This window comes from Anolis carolinensis, unplaced genomic scaffold (genome assembly GCF_035594765.1).
Source record: "Anolis carolinensis isolate JA03-04 unplaced genomic scaffold, rAnoCar3.1.pri scaffold_11, whole genome shotgun sequence".
NCBI classification, from domain to species: Eukaryota; Metazoa; Chordata; class Lepidosauria; order Squamata; family Dactyloidae; genus Anolis; species Anolis carolinensis.
In genome coordinates this window covers 6,323,061-6,342,832 of record NW_026943822.1, presented here as the reverse complement: position 1 = coordinate 6,342,832, position 19,772 = coordinate 6,323,061, and the positions used below count along the sequence as shown (strand labels likewise).

The 19,772-nt window shown below is 43.9% G+C and overlaps 2 protein-coding genes across 6 annotated transcripts in view; one reads left to right on the top strand and one right to left on the bottom strand.

Moving 5' to 3' along the window:
• polg (DNA polymerase gamma, catalytic subunit) overlaps positions 1-7,996 on the top strand; it is a 45,203-nt gene extending 37,207 nt beyond the window's left edge. For 3 of the 4 annotated variants that reach the window (XM_008120173.3, XM_008120172.3, XM_003227051.4), the window contains exons 20-23: positions 2,511-2,679; positions 4,640-4,848; positions 6,028-6,188; positions 7,424-7,996. In XM_008120173.3, the coding sequence (XP_008118380.1) occupies positions 2,511-2,679; positions 4,640-4,848; positions 6,028-6,188; positions 7,424-7,488 (604 nt within the window). In that variant the 3' untranslated portion in view covers positions 7,489-7,996. Of the gene's footprint in view, positions 1-2,510; positions 2,680-4,639; positions 4,849-6,027; positions 6,189-7,423 lie in introns of those variants that run through there. The other variant, XR_010000983.1, reaches the window with a different exon arrangement.
• Positions 7,244-19,772, bottom strand: part of fanci (FA complementation group I) — a 44,819-nt gene continuing 32,290 nt past the window's right edge. For both annotated transcript variants that reach the window (XM_008120175.3, XM_062963556.1), the window contains 12 exons: positions 19,604-19,720; positions 18,670-18,721; positions 17,767-17,894; positions 16,487-16,555; positions 16,242-16,332; positions 15,175-15,362; positions 13,249-13,305; positions 12,008-12,067; positions 11,159-11,230; positions 10,814-10,909; positions 9,498-9,623; positions 7,244-8,054 (listed from right to left, as the gene is read on the bottom strand). In XM_008120175.3, coding sequence (XP_008118382.2) covers positions 7,989-8,054; positions 9,498-9,623; positions 10,814-10,909; positions 11,159-11,230; positions 12,008-12,067; positions 13,249-13,305; positions 15,175-15,362; positions 16,242-16,332; positions 16,487-16,555; positions 17,767-17,894; positions 18,670-18,721; positions 19,604-19,720 — 1,122 coding nt within the window. In that variant the 3' untranslated portion in view covers positions 7,244-7,988. The remainder of the gene's footprint in view (positions 8,055-9,497; positions 9,624-10,813; positions 10,910-11,158; positions 11,231-12,007; positions 12,068-13,248; positions 13,306-15,174; positions 15,363-16,241; positions 16,333-16,486; positions 16,556-17,766; positions 17,895-18,669; positions 18,722-19,603; positions 19,721-19,772) is intronic.

The following is a 19,772-nucleotide window of genomic DNA, read 5'->3' as shown; positions in this document are numbered from 1 at the left end:
GGTCAACCCTCCCAAAACTCCCCCAGTATTCACAGTTGACCATGTTGGGTCTGTGTGCCAAATTTAGTCCAGATCCATTATCTGCTGGGTTCAGTGTTCTCTGAATATGGGTGAACTATAACTCTCTGGTGCCAAGGTCAATCGCTCTCAAAGCCTGCCAGTATTCACAGCTGGCCATGTTGGGTCTGTGTGCCAAGTTTGGTCCAGATCTGTTATCTGCTGGGTTCAGTGTTCTCTGAATATGGGTGAACTATAACTCTCTGGTGCTAAGGTCAATCACCTCCAGTTGGTAGCATTGGGTCTGTGTGCCAATTTGGTCCTGATCCGTCATTGGTGGCGTTTAGAGGGCTAACGGAATACATGTGAACTCTAACTCCCAGAGATAAAGGTCAATCACTTCCAAAGTCCACCAGTTGGCTATGTTGAATTTGTGTGGTCCAGATCCGTCATCAGATGGGTTCAATGTTCTCTGAATATGGGTGAACTATTAACTCCTGGATGTCAAGGTCAATCACCCCCAAACCCCACCACTATGCAAATTTGGCCATGGTAGGTCTGTGCCAAGGTAATTCCATGTCCATCATTGGTGGAGTTCAGAGTGCTCTTAGACTGCAGGTGAAGTATACATCCCAGTCCGTACAACTCCTATAAATCATGGTGAATTCTCCTGAAACCTCTCTCTCCAGTATGTTCAGTTGCTGATCAATTCCTCTTTTTGCCATAGTAAAGGGTAGGGAAGGTTTAAGGGAAAAGCTGTGGGCGGGGTCATGCAAATGAAGAGAGAAAGGAACCTGGGATGTGCTCGCTGTAACCTGCAATGTCCTTGGAGAGAGTGACTTGGTGGCTCCTCAGCACTGGGAATTCGAGCCTGTTTGTGGAGGCCAGAGGTTCTCTTTGTGAGCGGACACCCCTGCCACATACATACATACACATTTTCACTTTTATTATGTGCATAGATAGATATATTAAAACAAGCTTGAGTCAACTCCTTTGTCAAATCCTTCTAAATACTTCATCACAAGATATTTTTGTATAATGTTGCCAAAGTCCTGGCAGTGTCCAAGGCATTCCCTGAGTATTGTCCACACATCTACATGTGCAAGTATAAAGGTCCGTGGAAATAGTCTGAAGTTGGTCAAAGTTAGAAACAGTAGTAATCTGAAGACACACCACCATATTATATCTATCCTTTTCCTCCCTTGCCAGTGTGCAGTTTGCAGGAGAGCTGTCCCACCTGCCCCTTTTCAGTGGTAACTTCAGAAAAAAATGTTGCGCTTTGCTAGTTGTCAAGATGCCATAACTCCAGGCCCTGTTATGCAGTGCCCCCCTCTCCCAGGGATTGTGGGGTGCCCTTCCTAGAGACTTGCCAGGCACCAGCTTGAATTTCAGGGATCAGAAGATACTACCCTTTACAAAAATAATTCCGGGACTACTTCAGTCCTTATACAGACTGTTTTAATAGTTGTCTTCATCTTGGAATAGGTTGTTTCTGCTGCTTCTTTTGTCTTTTAAGAACTGGTATGGTGTAAGGCTTGAATCTTGGACTGTTGGTGACTGGGATTCACTAATCACACTCTCTCAGCCTTAACGGCAATTTTTTTTCCCTTTTTTTAAAGTTACACCTTTATTATGGAAGTTTGGGATACATTTTTGTAATAAATGTTTGTTTGGTTTTTTAAAAATATTTTATTGGAAATTTTATGTTTGAAGATAAAAAAAGTGTGAATTCGCAAGTAATAGAATTTTCACATCGAAAGTGGGAGAACACTAATTGTTTATAGAAAGTAGGAAATGAGATAAGAGAAAAAGAAAAATAAAAAATAAAAAGGGGGAAAATATAAAATATATATATGGTAAAAAGAAAGAAAAAATAGAAAAAAAGATAAAATGGGGAAAAAAATCTCTTTTGAATAATTCTTGCCAAGAGAAACCTATAAGGTTGTCATAACTTCAGTCAATCAAAACTTTATGACAGTGCAAAGACCTAATTTGCGCAGCAGTAAAAGGTGCACAACTGCAAGCAGAGCCATACAATCATGTTTTTTGAGTGAACTTGAAGGCAGCAGCATCCCGCATTTCATTGCACTTTTATTCTGTCTTTGAATTCTCCAGTTTGCTTTTTTTAAACCTCAGAGACAGAATGAGGAGGGACGATCCAGCACCAAATGGCGCTGTGACTATTATGTAAGGAACGCAAAAATACCATTTTTTCCATCTAAAAAAATGGGGGTGCAACTATTACATCGTGGTGATGCAATGAAACACGGTATTGCTTTTTATTTGTTTAATTATGGGTTTTAAAAAAGTTCGACATCACTACGGATCAAGCCTCCTAAAGATCTGCCAGGCTTCGTATTTTTGCTTGGTAGGGCGGAGTCCTTTCTAGTCCTTGGCCTGAGGTAAATAGAGCTGTTGGAGGCCATGCCCCTTGGGACTGCCTTCTGTGCCACCGGCCACGCCATGCATCTTGCAGGACATCCGGCTCTGCTCTCAAGGTCTTTCTCTTGCAGGTCTCAAAAGAAGAAGTGGGATGTGGTACGCCAGCGGGTGTGGAGCAATGGGACAGAATCTGAAATGTTCAACAAGCTGGAAAGCATTGCCATGTCAGACTCGCCTTGCACACCTGTGCTGGGCTGTCGCATCAGCAGAGCGCTGGAGCCAGCGGCTGTGAAGGGTGAGGTGAGAGAGAGATAGATCCCTGGATACCTGATAATAATAATAATAATAATAATAATAATAGTAATAATACTTTATTTATATTCTGCCCTATCTCCCCAAGGGGACTCAGAGTGGATCACAGTACACATACAAGGCAAACATTCAATGCCATTTGGACAGACAGGACAGAACAGAGCAGCATTCAATGCCATTATAAAGACATACCACATATACAGACAGACAGTAGAGGCAATGTTAACATTTTCCAGCTTCATGAAGGTATGCTCGATTCCGGCCTCAGGGGGAGCTGCTGCTTCATCGTCCATTTGTGACACCAAATCCTTTTTGATGGTAATACTTCATGTTCTTCGCATGCCGTTGGCAGTTTTATGGTGTCATAAATTAAGTTAAATTAGCCTCCCGCATTATGCGGTATCTAGAATTCTCTACTTACAGGCACATTTGTTTTCGAGCTGCTTAAGTGGACAGCAAGGTACGCTATTAATGGTTGGGAGCTTAACCTCGACCCAGGCTTCGAACCAACAACCTCTTAGTCAGTGGTGATTTCTTGCTGCTGGATACTAACCAGCTGTACCACAGCCCGAATCCTAATTGTGGTTTTGGGGGTGGTAGTAATGGTTTGCTTTGCATTTTAAATGCCATTACTGGAGATGTCATACAGAAAGAGAAAAGTGTTTGCTGAGCTCTTGCAAATTAGCAGCAAAGTCTGTAAAGTACTTAAAACCATTCATTTCCCATACATCTGTAAAGGTAAAGGTAAAGGTTTCCCCTGACGTTAAGTCCAGTCGTGTCTGACTCTGGGAGTTGGTGCTCATCTCCATTTCTAAGCCGAAGAGCCGGCGTTGTCCATAGACACCTCCAAGGTCATGTGGCCGGCATGACTGCATGGAGCGCCGTTACCTTCCCGCTGGAGCGGTATCTATTGATCTACTCACATTGGCATGTTTTCGAACTGCTAGGTTGGCAGGAGCTGGAGCTAACAGTGGCCGCTCCCGCTGCTCCCGGGGTTTGAATAGAGAATGTCACTACAGCGCCTACTGCCAAGAGTTTTATCCCATGCTTTAAATCACAAAGTGCCCAGTGAGTCATTCATTTATATGGCATTGCCGTGTGTGCTGCACCCAGGGCAGGAAAAGATGCAATTCACACATGAAGCACTATGTTCTACCTTGCACAAAGTCTGTGAGGACAGGAGCCATATTATTACAGAATTGTAATGCCCGTGATAAGTAAAAATCACAGCTAAACAAGGGATAGTTTACTATAGTGAGTCATTTATTCTACAAACAAATCAAAGCAGCCACAAAGGTCAGTTTCTCGTTGCTCCTTACAGGAAAAAAAAAGCAACACAGGAAGTTGTAAATTATGCGTAGCTTAGTTTCTTCTACGTGGTCCCTGTCAAATGCACACATATGGGTTTTCCATATGGTTGTCTTTATGTTTAGTATGCATTTGGTTGTTTGTGTATTGTGAAAGTGGTGAGGGTAGATGGGGTATATGTCCCTGTGTAGTATTGTATAGTATTTATATGTTGTCCGTGTGTTGTGAATGCCTGGATTGTGTCCTGCTGCATAGTAGAAAGGGTTGGGCTGGATGGCCCTTAGGGGTCTCTCCAAACTCTTGTGCCTGTCCCCTGGGCTGAGTAGGTTTCTAGGAAACCAAGTGGATGGAACTTAGCCTTGTAACTGGCAGCAATTGGATAAAAACAATTATTCCTCTCCCTCTAATTAGGACTTTATTTTTCTTTTCTTTTTGTTGTATCAACCTAGAGCCGTAGATGATGGGTTGTGTTGTCAAATTCCGAGGTTGGGGGGCCTGTAGTTTTGTTGTTTTGTCCGCTGCCCTGATGCCATCACTCTTTTATATATATAGATTTGCTGCATGGTAATCAATATAGCAAGCTTTGAATCAAAATCAAAATAGTCAAAAAAGGATGTTTACCTTCCTGTTTTTGTTATAGTTTGTAACCAGCAGAGTGAATTGGGTGGTTCAGAGCTCAGCCGTGGACTACCTGCACCTGATGCTGGTGGCCATGAAATGGCTCTTTGAGGAATACAGCATTGACGGGCGCTTCTGCATCAGCATCCACGACGAAGTGCGTTACTTAGTGCAGAGCGAGGACCGCTACCGGGCAGCCCTGGCCCTGCAGATCACCAACCTCCTCACACGGTGAATGTTCTTCTCTTGGAAATAGGCCACCTTCTCAGGCCTCCTGTTTAAGGATTTGTTTGTATATTATGTGCTGTTGTATTTCTGAAGTGTATGTATGTAAGTGTGCAGTTTTTCTGAACGGGGGGCTGCAGACACAATTTAAAAGATGACAGTTGGATGACCATTGAAGGTGGCAGTTGGAAGTAGACTATGATGAAAGAGTTAGTTGCACAGCTGCATAGTGTTGAAGAGATCTAGAAAGACTGGAAAGTTAAAGACACCAACAGAAATGCTTAAATGTTTAATCTAAGAAGAAATGTCCCTGTATATTTGAATGCATGAAGTTGTGAGTAAAACAAACGTGTTATTTTAAAGAAGACAACTTGAACGTTTGTCTCCTGAGAGCATGAAATGGAAACAAGATATTGATGAAAAGTGGATGTTTTTGAACTCTAGGCAACACTTCTGAAGATCTGCTAAATACATAAATACACGAGGATACCACTTTTTTCCCTTAAATGATATAGAGTATGGCTTTCCCAATTGGTCATAATCCAAGTTTTGTCTATTGTTGTGTTTTATATTGCTGTTTTTATTCGGGCTTGGCCCCATGTAAGCCGCCCTGAGTCCCCTTTGGGGAGATAGAGGCGGGGTATAAAAATAAAGTTATTATTATTATATTATTTAGGATCCTAACAGGTCATAGTCCTCCACATCTGGTTATGTGACTAGTGATTAACCAAGAGGCAATAGGCCATGGTCTCTTCACAAGATCATGCCTGTCCTCTTGTACTGAATTGCTTTGATAATTCTAACAGGTCATAATCCTCCAATATCTTCCTGTTGTTGTTGTTATTCAGCCTATTTCTACTTCACTTTCTCTCCAAAAGAGACTCAAAGTGACTACTTATGACATTTCAAAGGCTAATGTTATAGGCCAGGCATGGGCAAACTTTGGCCCTCCAGGTGTTTTGGACCGGCTGTTAGGAATCGTTGGAGTTGAAGTCCAAAACACCCAGAAGGTCAGTTTGCCCGTGCCTGAGCTACAATGTCAAACATGTCCAGAATGCAATCCAGCAGACAGGAAGGTTTGAAAGAAGTCTTTCTTACTGAAGAAACATTTGAGGGAGACGTTTATCAGACACTTTCAACTCCAAGGCTGACTTGAACACATCTCCCATTTATGTTCCTTTTTAGATGCATGTTTGCCTATAAGCTAGGCCTCCAAGATCTCCCTCAGTCCGTGGCCTTTTTCAGTGCTGTAGATATTGACCAGTGCTTGCGGAAAGAGGTGACGATGGATTGTGTCACTCCGTCAAACCCAACAGGGATGGAGAGAAGGTACAGCATCCCACAAGGTGAGCAGAGAACTTTTGCTGGCCTGAGCGAGGGAAGGCGTGATGCTTTAAATTATTTTAATGCTGCCAATGTTTAATCCTAGTTTAATGTTTGCATATACTGTATTACGTGTTTATTGTTAGCTGCTTTGAGTCTCCTTTGGCAGAGAAAACATGGCATATACATACAAATAATAATAACAATCACCAAAATGATAATACTGACAAAAGGCACACATTTGTCCCCTTCTCTTTTCAGCATCAAGTCATGAGGAAATCATGATTCAGACAGACTTTATCCTTATTACAGTACTTTATCGGTATTTCTTCTGTTTGTAATTCTGCAGGCTGCTGCTGCTATTATTATTATTATTATTATTGGAAACACAACAAGATGAGTCCACAGCAGATAGTCTGCTGGCTATTGTATTGGATCACACGTTGGACACTTCCCAAGTGTCTAGGACTGTGTGATGTATCAGCAAATAATGTGAGCAGATCCCAGTCAGGTGGCCTTTTGCAGCTGGCAGGTGGTAATTTTGTCAGCGCCGATTGTGTTTAAGTGCAGGCCAAGGTCTTTAGGCACTGCACCCAGTGTGCTGATCACCACTGGGACCACCTTGACGGGCTTGTGCCAGAGTCTTTGCAGTTCGATCTTTAAATCCTCATATCGTGTAAGCTTTTCCAGTTGCTTCTCATCGATTCTGTTGTCACTTGGGATTCAACATCAACGATCTACACTTTGTTTTTCCCCACAACCGTGAGGTCAGGAGTCTTGTGCTCCAAAACTCTGTCAGTCGGAATTTGGAAGTCCCAGAGTAGTTTTATATTTTCAGTAACTTTTTCCAGCTTACAATCCTGCTGTCACCTGGGATTGCAACATCGACAATCCATACTTTGTTTTTTAACACAATTGTATTATTATTATTATTATGCCATTTTCCTGGCTTGTTCTACATTTCTAAATTGTGTGGGCCTTTTGCAAGATATTGCTTGCGTTTGCTCCATCAGTTCCAGCCTTGAGGTCTGAGCACTACAAACACTTCAAGCAGAAATCCTTCTGATTATGCGGAGCGCTTTATACAATTACTTTTTAATTGCAGCAAATTAACGGATATACAAGCAGTTTACAATGAAGCCTTGTTTGTTTACCGAGATGCAATTTGCAAGAAGTGCATCTCAAATGCGTATTTCACTGAACTCGGGAAATGCCCCAAAACAGGAATGTGACACCTTCTTCTCTTTCTTTTCCCCAGGTGAGGCTTTGGATATATACCAACTCCTCAAAATCACCAAAAGCTCCTTGGAGAAAGAAAAATAGGGTTTCAGGTGTTTCAGAGCTAAACTGTTACCTATTGGCTGAGGAAATCCTCCCACCATCAGTCTTTTGAGCAGCGACCAGCTACATTGCTCCCCCCTGGATTCTGTTCACTTTAAGAACATCACGAGAAATGTGGAAAACCAACAAACAAATTCAACTTTAAAGGCAAATCCTCAGCTTTTCTCAGAGAGTACCAAACTAGGAAGGAAGGAAGGAAGGAAGGAAGGAAGGAAGGAAGGAAGGAAGGAAGGAAGGAAGGAAGGAAGGAAGGAAGGAAGGAAGGGCTCCACTTCAATTATGCTCTGCAAATGCATGATAGAACAGTTGTAAGCAGGCTAATGGCTGTGTTAGCATTCAGGGATCGCATGCCATTCAACACAGTAAGCTGGTACTTTTATAATGGACTGGTGATAACATTCCCAGAGGGGAAATGACCTTTGTCTTTTGTCAGGACAACCAGAACTTGATCCAAATACAACACTTGTTAATAAACAAAGCTCTTATTTTTTCCGTCGCTTCTTCCTTTTGGGTTCCTGGCTGGTGTCTGACTGCGCGGATGCAGGATGCTAAAAGAAAGAAAACAGCACACTGAACACAAACCTGTTGTTTCGAGATCTGCAGATCTGCAGTTTCCCATTACCGGCTCCTCCCTTGAGTAAAATCTTGTTTTCAGGGAGAGACAGAACGTCACCATTTAACGTAGCTGTTGTTATTAACTGCTTAGAGATTTTCATTTTTCTTTCTGCTGATTCCATACTGTTTGATGTCATAGGAAAAGTCCTAGGGAGGAGGGAGCAAGCTTCCTTTCTGTTGCCCTGGAGACTTCAAAGAGCAATGGCTTGAAAGGACAGGAAAGGAAGCAGATTTTACCTGAACATGAGGAAGAACTTCCCAAACTGTGGGAGAGAAAGAGAGCTGTTCAGGAGTGTTCTCTCTGCCCCAGAGGGAGTGTGGTGGAGTGAGGCTCCTTCTTTGGAGACTTTGAAGTAGAGGCTGGATGGCCATCTGTTGGGAGTGTTTTGAATGCGATTTTCCTGCTTCTTGGCAGAATGGGATTGGACTGGATGGCCCACCAGCTCTCTTCCAACTCTATGATGCTATGATGTTAGGCAATGCTGGAATCAGTTGTGCAGCTTCTGAACCCATGTTGTTGCAACAAGTTGTCATTGCACAATAATAAGTAGTTTCTCTGCCTAATTTCTCCAAATTAGAACTCTAATAGGTACGATCTTACACAGATATTGCTCGGGGCTTCTGCCAAAATGTACCTTAAGAGCTTCTAGAGCAGGGGTCCCCAAACTAAGGCCCGGGGGCTGGATGTGGCCCATCGAAGCTATTTATCTGGCCCCCATGGCACAAGGGCAGAAGGGGGTTGGGCTAAATGACCCAAGAGGTCTCTTCTTCTCTTACAACCATTATTTATTATTATTATTATTAACATTGACGCTGGGTGGCCATCTGTCAGGGGTGCTTTGCTTGTGCTTTTGGTGCCCAAAGGCAGAAGGGGATTGGACTCAATGGCCCAAGGGGTCTCTTCCAACCCTCATTATTATTATTATTATTATTATTATTATTATTATTATTATTAACATTGAGGCTGGGTGGCCATCTGTCGGGGTGCTTTTGGTGCACAAAGGCAGAAGGGGATTGGACTCAATGGCACAAAGGGTCTCTTCCAACCCTCTTTTTATTATTGTTGTTGTTGTTGTTATTATTATTATTATTAATAATAATTATCATTGCTCGGTGGCCAACTATAGTCCGGCCCTCCAACGGTCCGAAGAATTGTGAACTGGCCCTCTGTTTTAAAAGTTTGGGGACCCCTGTTCTAGAGCAATGGTTCTCGAGCTTAGGATTTCTGGGAGTTGAAGGTCAAAACATCCGGGGACCCACAGGTTGGGTACCACTGTTCTAGAAAGTTCCTTGGCTGACACAGGAGACCCATGTGTGCAGATGTCACAGGGACCACAAAGAAAAGGATATTTCGCCCCGTTAGGCTATCTGCTCACCTGGTCATTGTCGGGTTCGTTCTCGGCATTGCCTGCATCCTGTTCCTGTAGCACACTCTCCACAGTCGAGACGTTGATGCGGAAGTCCCGAGAGGTGCTCAGTTTCATGTACTGCATCAAATTTACCTGCAGCAGCCAAAAAGAGGGATGAAGTTTAAACCACTATGTCACAAAATTTGGAAAATGTTCTGTTCCTGGTTTGACAGTGTTATTTCCTGTTTAAGTTGTCGTTCTACTGCAGAAACTTTGTTTTTGTGGCTAGCTCAAACTACGTGGAATTGGTTGAGACTCGATGATGAGATACTTAATGAAAAACCAGAGCAAATTGTGCTACAGGATGATGTCTGTCCCACAAAGTTTGTGCAGTTTAATAAACTTTCTCCATGTTTTTCATGGTAGGACCAATTAGGAAATGGCATTGATAACCCAGGGACAAAAATGTGTTATATAGTGAAATGTTCCAGCGCAAATATCTTTCAGAAGATCTAGCTGAAAGCAGGAAAACAAAATCAGAACCTGCATAAAGAATGTGGTGTAGGGCCAGGTGCCTTGATAGTTTCATTCTAGTCAAAGCACTTTGCAGGAACACAATGTATATCTTTGGGCAACAAAATCACTGTTATTTAGCATTATTATTATTCTCTTGTCAGTATCACAGTTGATCCTCCATGTCCATAAGTTCTGCATGCACATATTCACCCAGGCATGCTTGAAAATATTCAGGAGGAAAAAATCCAAAAAGCAGAAAAATAATCCGGGCATCGGCGGGTAACTAAGCTAGTAAAACATAAATAAGCATTCGAAACCAAAGACATTATTGTAGTTTTGTCGGATCATATTTCACTTTGCCCAGCTCAATAAAAGTTGGCCTTCCTATCCCTTCAGCCTATATTTCATTTGGGTTGTTGTGTGTTTTCCAGGCTGTATGGCCATGTTCCAGAAGCATTCTCTCCTGACATTTCGCCCACATCTATGGCAGGCATCCTCAGAGGTTGTGGGGTATATATAGATATTGCCTGCCATAGATGTCCGGAAAACACACAACAACCAAAGGAAGAGGATGTCTTAGCCTCCTTCTCAGGGGAGTTCCGTAGGGTCGGGGCAGCCACCGAGAAGCCCCCTCCCCCCCCCCCCATCACCACCACCAGAAACCGCACTTGAGATGGAGGCAGCAGCGAGAGTAGGGCCTCTCCAGGTGATCTTAGTGATCGATAGGGCAGGTTAGCATGAGGAGATCAAATGATTGCATTAGTTGACTCTAGCTGGGAGTAGCCCACAGGGATGCCATGAGTTCAAAAATATTAATGGAATGTTACCTTGGACTTTTTTGAGAGATGGATCAGAAAATTCTCATATTGTTCTATTGCGAAAATCAAGTTTGGGATTGGTTTCGTCTCCCGCAACACTTTGGCCTGTATGGAAAAGGGGTAAAGGAAAGTAATTAAGTTGGTTTTGGGTCTTTTTGCAAGAGGTCTGTGCCTACTTGGGCTTTCCCTTCAGGTGTTTTGGACTTGAACTCCCACCATTCCTAACAGCCTCAGGCCCCTTCCTTTTCCCCCTCAGCCGCTTAAGCGAGGAAGAGGCCTGAGGCTGTTAGGAATGGTGGGAGCTGAAGTCCAAAACACCTGGAGGGCCGCAGTGGAGACGATATTAACACTTACCATGACAGTGGAAACTTCTGCTGATACCTTATCCTTCTTTTTCTTTTCTGCCGCAAAACTGACTGTTTCACTCTGGGTGGCAGAGAGAGCAAGAGTGAGGAGAGAACTCTATACAAGTGCAACAGTACAAAATAGAACAGAAGCAGAAGGTGGCTGCTGTGTGCACCACACAGGAGAGAAATTGGCGATTTCTCTCCTCAAGGCCTACAGAAGTTGAGATTCTCATCAACTGTCATACATATGCATAAACAGGTTATATGGAAGGCATGGGAAACGGTGCCATGGGCAAACTTCCTTGGCATCGCAAGCAAAAAATAAAATAATCTGAGTTACAGCCATTCAATTTTTTTGTGGTTAGAGTTAGGATTTCTCTGCATGGCTCCATGACCGAAAACAAAGAACAGGTGAACAATGCAAGCTTTTCCCCTATACCACATGTGTTGCTTAAACAAATCTTTAAAAAAATACCCAGAGCTCTGAAAAACCATTTTGTCTACTGAAGAACATATCCATGTTGGAACAAAGCTTGGAACTTTGCTGAGGTGGAGTCTCCTTCTCTGGAGGTTTTTAAGCAGAGGTGGATGGCCATCTGTTGGGAGGGCTTTGTGCGTTCCTTGAAAGGCAGGAGGCTGGACCGGATGGCCTTTGGGGGTCCCACTTCTAACTATTGTAGCACCAAGCCACAACTGGAGAAGGTTCAGCATTTGGTGTGTATATCCCACTGTGAGTAGCATCACATGACACAACATTGCAGAAGAAAGCCTGCTTAGCTTCAGCCTCCCTTGCCTCCACGCCCTGTTAATACATATATAGGCTTTTGGGGAAATCAGAAATACAGCTTTGTCTTACCTGCACATAAGTGATGAAGGCATAACACTGGGGGGTCAAGTGGGAACCAGAGAGTCGAACCTGCAGAACAAAGGAGCTTACTGTGGTCCAAACAATTCCCTTCCTTCCATAGTGATGACACATTTACGAGGCACCTAGTGTTACATTATGGCAGTGGTTCTCAACCTGAGGGTCCCCAGATGTTTTTGGCCTTCAACTCCCAGAAATCCTAACAGCTGGTAAATTGGCTGGGATTTCTGGGAGTTGTAGGCCAAAACATCTGGGGACCCCAGGTTGAGAACCACTGCATTATGATCTATTTATTTATTTACAGTATTTATATTCCACCCTTATTTCTCACCCCGAAGGGGATTCAGGGCAGATCACAATGTACACATACATGGCAAACATTCAATGCCATATGAACATAGAGACAAAGACAGAGACGCAGAGGCAATTTAACATTCTCCAGCTTCCTGAGCGGATGCTTGATTCCGGCCACAGGCGGAGCAGCTGCTATTACTGTATATGCATGTATTTGACTAAGTTTCTGTGGGATCACTACTTGTGTATGTGTGTGTTAAGGGAAAAACACCTGGTCAATTACAACTCATAGTTGAGTAATTAGAACTATCAACGCTAACAAGCTTGAACCACTCCCTGAATGGGGTATAACTTTGGGAAATGTTTGTAATGTCTTTTGGGGACTTACTGAATACTTGCTGAGAGCCTACTATGAAGATGCATGAATTTAATGCAAGGAACATTATGTGAATTTTGTTGCTGGAAGTTTTATTGTCTTTTATTACTCTGCTACTTAAGAGTAAATTTTTGATTTTTCTTCCATTTTCCTGGCTTGTTTTCTTTTGCTCATTGTGGATACAACAAAGGACTGGATAAGTCTGGACAGGACTGCACGCAGTTTGTTTTTCAACAAACCCGTAACAGCTGCTTCATCATCCACTGTGACATCTTGATGGATACTTCCCCATTCCAAATGACTGCTGGACGATTTTTATGGTGTCATAAATTAGTTAAATTATCCTCCCTGCAAGCGGTACCTTAATTCCTACTTGATAGATGCTTGATAGATAGATCTTTCAGTTGCTTAGGTCAACAATGAGCAGGGGCTATTTTTTTAAATTAATGGTCGGGTGCTCACTCTGACACAGGCTGGCCTCAAACTCATGACCTCTTCATAGTGATTTATTGCAGCTGGCTACTTAACCAGCTGCGCCACAGCCCGGCCCTATAATACTCACCAGTTTTTCAAACCGTCCTGGGATCCCTGTCGTTGTGCTGCGACACACTTGGAGATACTAGGAGAGTAATGCAAGAGAACATGGTGTGTGAGCTACTGAAAGGCTGATGTTCCCCTGCATGTGACCCGACTAGATCCTGTCTTCAGGACCATTCTTATAGGACAGGGGTCCCCAAACTATGGCCCGGGGGCCACATGCGGCCCATCGAAGCCATTTATCCGGCCCCCGCAGTGGCAGCTCACTCCTCCGCCGAGGAAGGCAGGTGTGGTGCAAGGGAGGATGGAAAGGCACACGCCTCCTCCCTCGCCTGGTGAGTGCCTTCCAAAGCTTTGCTTGTTTATAATGGTATTTTAATTATTATTTAATTAATTATTAATTTTAAGGGGTGCTTTGCTATTGCTTCTGGGGCACAAGGCAGAAGGGAGTTGGACTAAATAGCACAAGGGGTCTCTTCCAACCCTCTTATTATTATTATTATTATTATTATTATTATTATTATTATTATTATTATTATTATTGACACAAAGACAAAGTATAACACAGCAAACAAGATATATATGCTGGATTTTGAATAAAAAATCACAAGTCGAACACTTCCCAAGCGTTTAAGACTGTGCAATGTATTATTATTATTATTATTATTATTATTATTATTATTATTATTAACAACATTGAGGCTGGGTGGCCATCAGTCAGGATGCTTTGTTTGTGCTTTTGGTGCACAAAGGCAGAAGGGGGCTGGACTTAATGGCCCAAGGGGTCTCTTCCAACCTCCTTTGTTATTTTTATGATGATGGTGGGGATGATGATTAACATTGAGGCTGTATTTGTTCCCGTTTTGTTTTTTTGCTTCAAAATAAGATATGTGAAGTATGCATAGGAATTTGTTCATAGGTTGTTTTTTTTAAAACTATAGTCTGGCCCTCCAACGGTCTGAGGGACCGTGAATTGGCTCCCTGTTTAAAAAGTTTGGGGACCCCTGTTATAGGATATTGGTTGTTTCACTTCTGCCTCTTGGTGACCTCGTGGACCATCCCAGGCCAGAGCTCCGTCGGCCGTCGTGGCCACCCGCAGCTCCTTCAAGGTCGAGCCAGTCCCTTCAAGGATACCACCCACTCGGCTTGCCCTTGGTCGGCCCCTCCTCCTTTTCCCTTCCATTTTCCCCAGCATCATTATTTAGGAGGAAGCACTTAGATATGGTGCCCTCCTCCCACCTGGAATTCTCTGCCCAGGTAAGTTAAAGTGGCCAGCTTTCTCCCCAATTTTTAACAAAGCTTTAGAACAGACATCGGCTATTAGGAATTGTGGGAGGCGAAGCCCAAAAGACCTGGAAGGGGGCCAGAGTTTGCCTTTGCCTGCTTTAGAATCACTAAGAATACTATACAGTGTTCCCTCACTACTTCGCGGTTCACTTTTTGCGGATTTGCTGTTTTTCAATAAACTCTAAAAGACTATTATAAATCATAAAAAATTACAATTTACAGCCTAAGGAAGGGAGGAAGGAGAAGCCAAAAGGAGAGAAAAGGAGCCTAAGCGGCAACGGGAGGAAGGAGTCGATTTATCAACACATGATTGGTTGATAAAGACTTAAAACAGTGTATAACTACTAAAATAATGTATAAATATTAAAATAAATATAGCAGCCCTACTTCGCGGATTTTCACTTACTGCAGGTGGTCCTGGAACCTAACCTCAGCGATAAGTGAGAGAACACTGTATTTAGGCTTAGGTTTGATTGCTGTGACAGAACACATGCAAATAGGTCTACTGTGCCAGATAGCAGAGTATACAGTTTAGAAATAAACTAATGTGGGCACAATCTATTCCCAGCCTAAAAGGAGCCCCTTGAAAACTTTTGTGTATTCAAGCTGACATGTTCTGAGGGGAAATGTAAGATCGTGCCACCTGAGGGTCAGGAATGCTCACGTATTTGACAAGGGCGGTGAGAATGGTGTACATCTTGCTGACGCTCCTGAGCAAGGTGTCCACGCAGCTCCCCGTGGGCAAGGCTGTTTGCAGCAGCTCATGGTAAGCGGTCAGCAGAGTGCCGAGCTGAAGGACGACGGCCTTTTCGAGAGGCTGCGGCTGATTTGTGGTTGCCTGAGAAGAATCTTCTGCAAGACAAGTAAATTCAAGACAGATGTAGCTCCTGAAAATCTAAGAATGGGTACGTAGCATGTTGTGGATGAAGCTGCCCTGCCCTCCAAACCAGGAGAAGCGGGCCATCGGGATATTGCAAGTGTGGGGCCAAGCGGAAGTTGTCACGGCTGCTTTGGGACAATGGGAGATGGGGAATCACATCTACTGACTTTCAGTGGAGAAGTCTGGGGATTGATTTCCAATTGCCTAATACTCACTACATCACAGAACAGAAATGCTGCTAAATCGAAGAAACCTCAGAGGACGGAGGGCTCTCCACTCACCCCACGATGGCTGGATTGTGTAGCTAGTTATGAAATCCATCACAGGCCCAACTGCAAGGCTCTACGGAACAGGTTGGCCTAAAGATTTTCTCTTGTGCTTGACTCAAATGAGCTTGTTTTAGCATGAAACAGATGAGGTTGGATCCCAGATCTTGGGCTTACAGTAAAGAAAGGCAGGATTCCTAGAAATGCTACAAAGAGGGAAGAGCCTGATGGGAGTGAGCTCTGGTGCTGAAGCAGGTAGAGAAAGATAGATTGTCGAAGGTTTTCATGGTCAGAATCACTAGGTTGCTGTGAGACTTTCGGGCTGTCCGGCCATGTGCCAGAAGTACCTCACAACCTCTGAGGATGTCTGCCATAGATATGGGCGAAACGTCAGGAGAAAAAGCTTCTGGAACATGGCCAGACAGCCCGAAAGATTCATAGCAATCCTAGAGAAGGATAGATGCACCTTCTACCGATGGAGATGCGCGCCCATGGGAGGCAGATTCTGCAACCAATTCATGACCAGTTCTATTTCTGCACAGCAGAGCAGTATTCCAGGGGCAAGGGCTCCTCTCGAAAGCTTACCTCCTGCCTCCAGTCCCAAATGGTTCTTCATTTTGCTTATCAGCCAATCCACTTCCTCAAGGACCTTATCTGCTTGACTCAGACTGAGCAGCTATCAAAGAGAGAAAGCACAAGATGTTTGAAGCAGAATAAGGAACGCTTTCTGTGCTTTGCTCTTTCCTAGAGCAAAATAGATTTCACATGTTTCTATGAAATGGCACTTCATCGCCAGTGAGCCCCCTTTTTTTCAACGCAATTCAACTCACGCAGGCCGTAGGAACTGCCGTCTTCAAATTCACAAGAGCAAAGTGGGCCTGGTGCTCGATCTCAAGTTCCTAGGAGGAGGAGAAAGGAGCAGATAGTGAGCCAGGGATTCAGATTTCTATTACGCCAGGCTCATTTTTCTTGCCAACCATGCCTTGAGGATGAGTGTGACTGGCCCAATGTCACCCAGTCTGTCATGAACCCCACTGAACCTTCAAAGGAATGACTTCAGAGGAATCCAGGCCACGGATGGAAATTTACAGCAGGGCTAGAAGCTCGGGGCTTATTTAGGGTTGAGAAAAGGCCCAGAGCCATAACAGTCAATGAGTTGTAGTAATGGGGCAAGCAGTAGAGCCCCTAAGTTGGGCTCGGGCTGTGGCGCAGGCTGGAGAGCAGCTGCAATGAATCACTGCAATGAATCACTCTGACCAGGAGGTCATGAGTTCGAGGCCCGCTCGGAGCCTATGTTTGTCTGTCTTTGTTCTTTGTTAAAAGGCATTGAATGTTTGCCTATATGTGTAATGTGATCCGCCCTGAGTCCCCTTCGGGGTGAGAAGGGCGGAATATAAATGCTGTAAATAAATCAGGGCCTGGGGATAAGTAAAGTAGAGGGCACGGCGAGAAGGAGGGTTTTTTCCTGAGATATTATTTATTTATTTATTTACAGTATTTATATTCCGCCCTTCTCACCCCGAAGGGGACTCAGGGCAGATCACATCACACATATAAGGCAAACATTCAATGCTTTAACATAGAACAAAGACAGAGACAAATGCAGCTCCGAGCTGGCCTCGAACTCATGACCCCTTGGTCAGAGTGATTTGTTGCAGCTGACTGCTTTATCAGCCTGCTCCACAGCCGGGGCCATGCTATTAGCAATGCTTTTCGCGCATAAAGCTGAGAAATAACTTTCTCTCCATCCTGTATTGATCGCGATAATAAAGGAATATGTGTTCTAAGGTTGTTGTGTGTTTTCCAGGCTGTATGGCCATGTTCCATGGATGTGAGCGAAACGTCGGGAGAGAATACTTCTGGAACATGGCCACACAGCCCGGAAAGCACATAACAACCCCGTGATCCCGGCAATGAAAGCCTTCGACAACACATATGTGTTCCAAGCTTTCTTGTGAATGGATTCCATCCTAGAGACCTGCAGTCCAGGACATAGTCAGCTTTGTAGCTCCGCTGTAGGCAGACAGCCCTGGTCTCAGCTCAGTTCTCCAACCCTGTCACTACACTGGTTCTCTCTGACCTGCCGGAAAACACAGACTTGTCTATTCACCTGGTCTATGTCTCCAAGTTGAGCGTGGATGTCTTGGGCAAGGTCCCGCAGGATGGTGACGGGACTCTTGACGAAGGTATGCAGACTGAAGAGCAGAGCCAGCAAACCCTTGCAGCAAGGGGCATCTTCTGCAGAGAGAGAGAACACAGCCAGACAAGCCTGAAAATGCTATAATAAGTTCAGCCACATAATTATTTATGTATTCAGATCACTTTTGTTTATCAATGCCCATGTCTTTTCCTCTGCAGTAACTCTTGATCAAAGGAGGGAGGCCTGGCTTAAGGTCCTGCCACAGCCCTGATTTGAGGATAGTGGTACCTTGACCACTGTACTCAGACCAGGGCTTATTCAAAGACAGCTGCAACAGATTTGCCAAGGGTAAGTGATCCTGACAGTAGTTTTGATCTTGGCCATAATTTGCCCTTAAATGGCAAAAAGTGAAGGGAAATGGTAATCTAAGCATACTTTGGATGGCGAGAGGTCTATCTTCACTGGCAATTTTATGAATGAGTCTGCAAACGTGGTGCTAACTGTGGTGGCAAGATTCTTAGCACCAGTCAGAACAAACACGGCTGAAACACAAGACCTTGTTGTTGTTATTTATCTTCAATCTGTTTGATTTCTGCAGAGTGGGTTTCCATGTCTAGTCTCTGAATTTTAGCCCAGGCCTCAACCCACTTGTCCACACCGTCTCAGGCATTATACCAGCCAAAGTTAACTCCAAAACGGCAGTGTATGTGAAAGGAAGCAAGGGGATCAATGGCTCAAACAAACTCCTGGGTGGTAGCATGTGGAACCTTTCTCCTCCATCAATTTATCCAACTCTTTCTTTTTGAACACTTGCTCTAGGATTCTCAAGACACAATGTAGGAGGTTCAGTTTCAGCCTGACCAAAACTCTTACCCAGGCCGGTCTCCTTGCAAATCTTGACTGTCCAAGACAACAGCTGCACAAACTGCACAAGGAGAGAATGATGTCTCATTAATTTTGATCCTTTTTTTGTGCCTTCAGTTGAGCAGAGTGGCTTATGCGCAGTCTATATCATAAAAGAGGTGGTGGTTACGTTCATGGTTTGTTCCGACTGCCATTGCTGCCTCCTCCCTGCTTCCAGCCTCGTGGCTGAAGCCATAGCATGTTCTGTGATTGACAGCAGCCTGACTAGATAAAGTCGCTCCACGATCACATTTGAATGCAGGTTTGTTGCATTCAAAGTCAGTAAATAAAATGAAGAGTGTATGATCTACGATTTAGTCTCCTGTTTTTAATACTCTATCCTGCTTGTTGATTTTAATGATTGTTTTTATTGATGTTGATGTTTTTTACTGGGATAATTGTTTTATTGCTTTGTTACTGTTATTTGTTTGTTTTATCGGGCCAGGCCCCATGTAAGCCACCCCGAGTCCCTTCGGGGAGATGGGGCGGGGTATAAAAATAAAGTTGTTGTTATTATTATTATTATTATTATTATTATTATTATTATTAGAGGCCTGGGCAAACTTCGGCCCTCCCTCCAGGAATTTTGGACTTCTACAATTCCTAACAGTCGGTATATGAGAGAGATTGAACCAAAGGCTGATACACCTCAGCAGCCAAATGAGAGGAAAGAGAAATCTGCTGCAAAGAGCTTCAGCCTGCCCTTCCCAAGACCCCAAACCCTTGATGTTACACAGAACAGAGTGGGAAGTGATATGTGGCCCCCAGGTTACCTATTATTTCCATATGTCTTTTGAACTCTGCAGAGAAAGAGCAAAAGCACTATCCCTATCAAGGTCCTCTTATGCTGAAGCCCTGCTCCCCTCTCCCCTCCCCTCCCCTGAGATGCAAAGACAGTATCTACCTGCGGGGAAGAAGGCTCCAACAACCTGGAAAGGGTGGCAAGGATGTTGATCAGCAGAAGGGCTTCCTTGCTGCTGAAATCTTCCTCAGCATTGCTGAGCTGGTTCACTAGAGACCTCTGAGAAGGCGGAGGGAAATGTGAGTTTGAAAACACAAACACAGAAGAACAC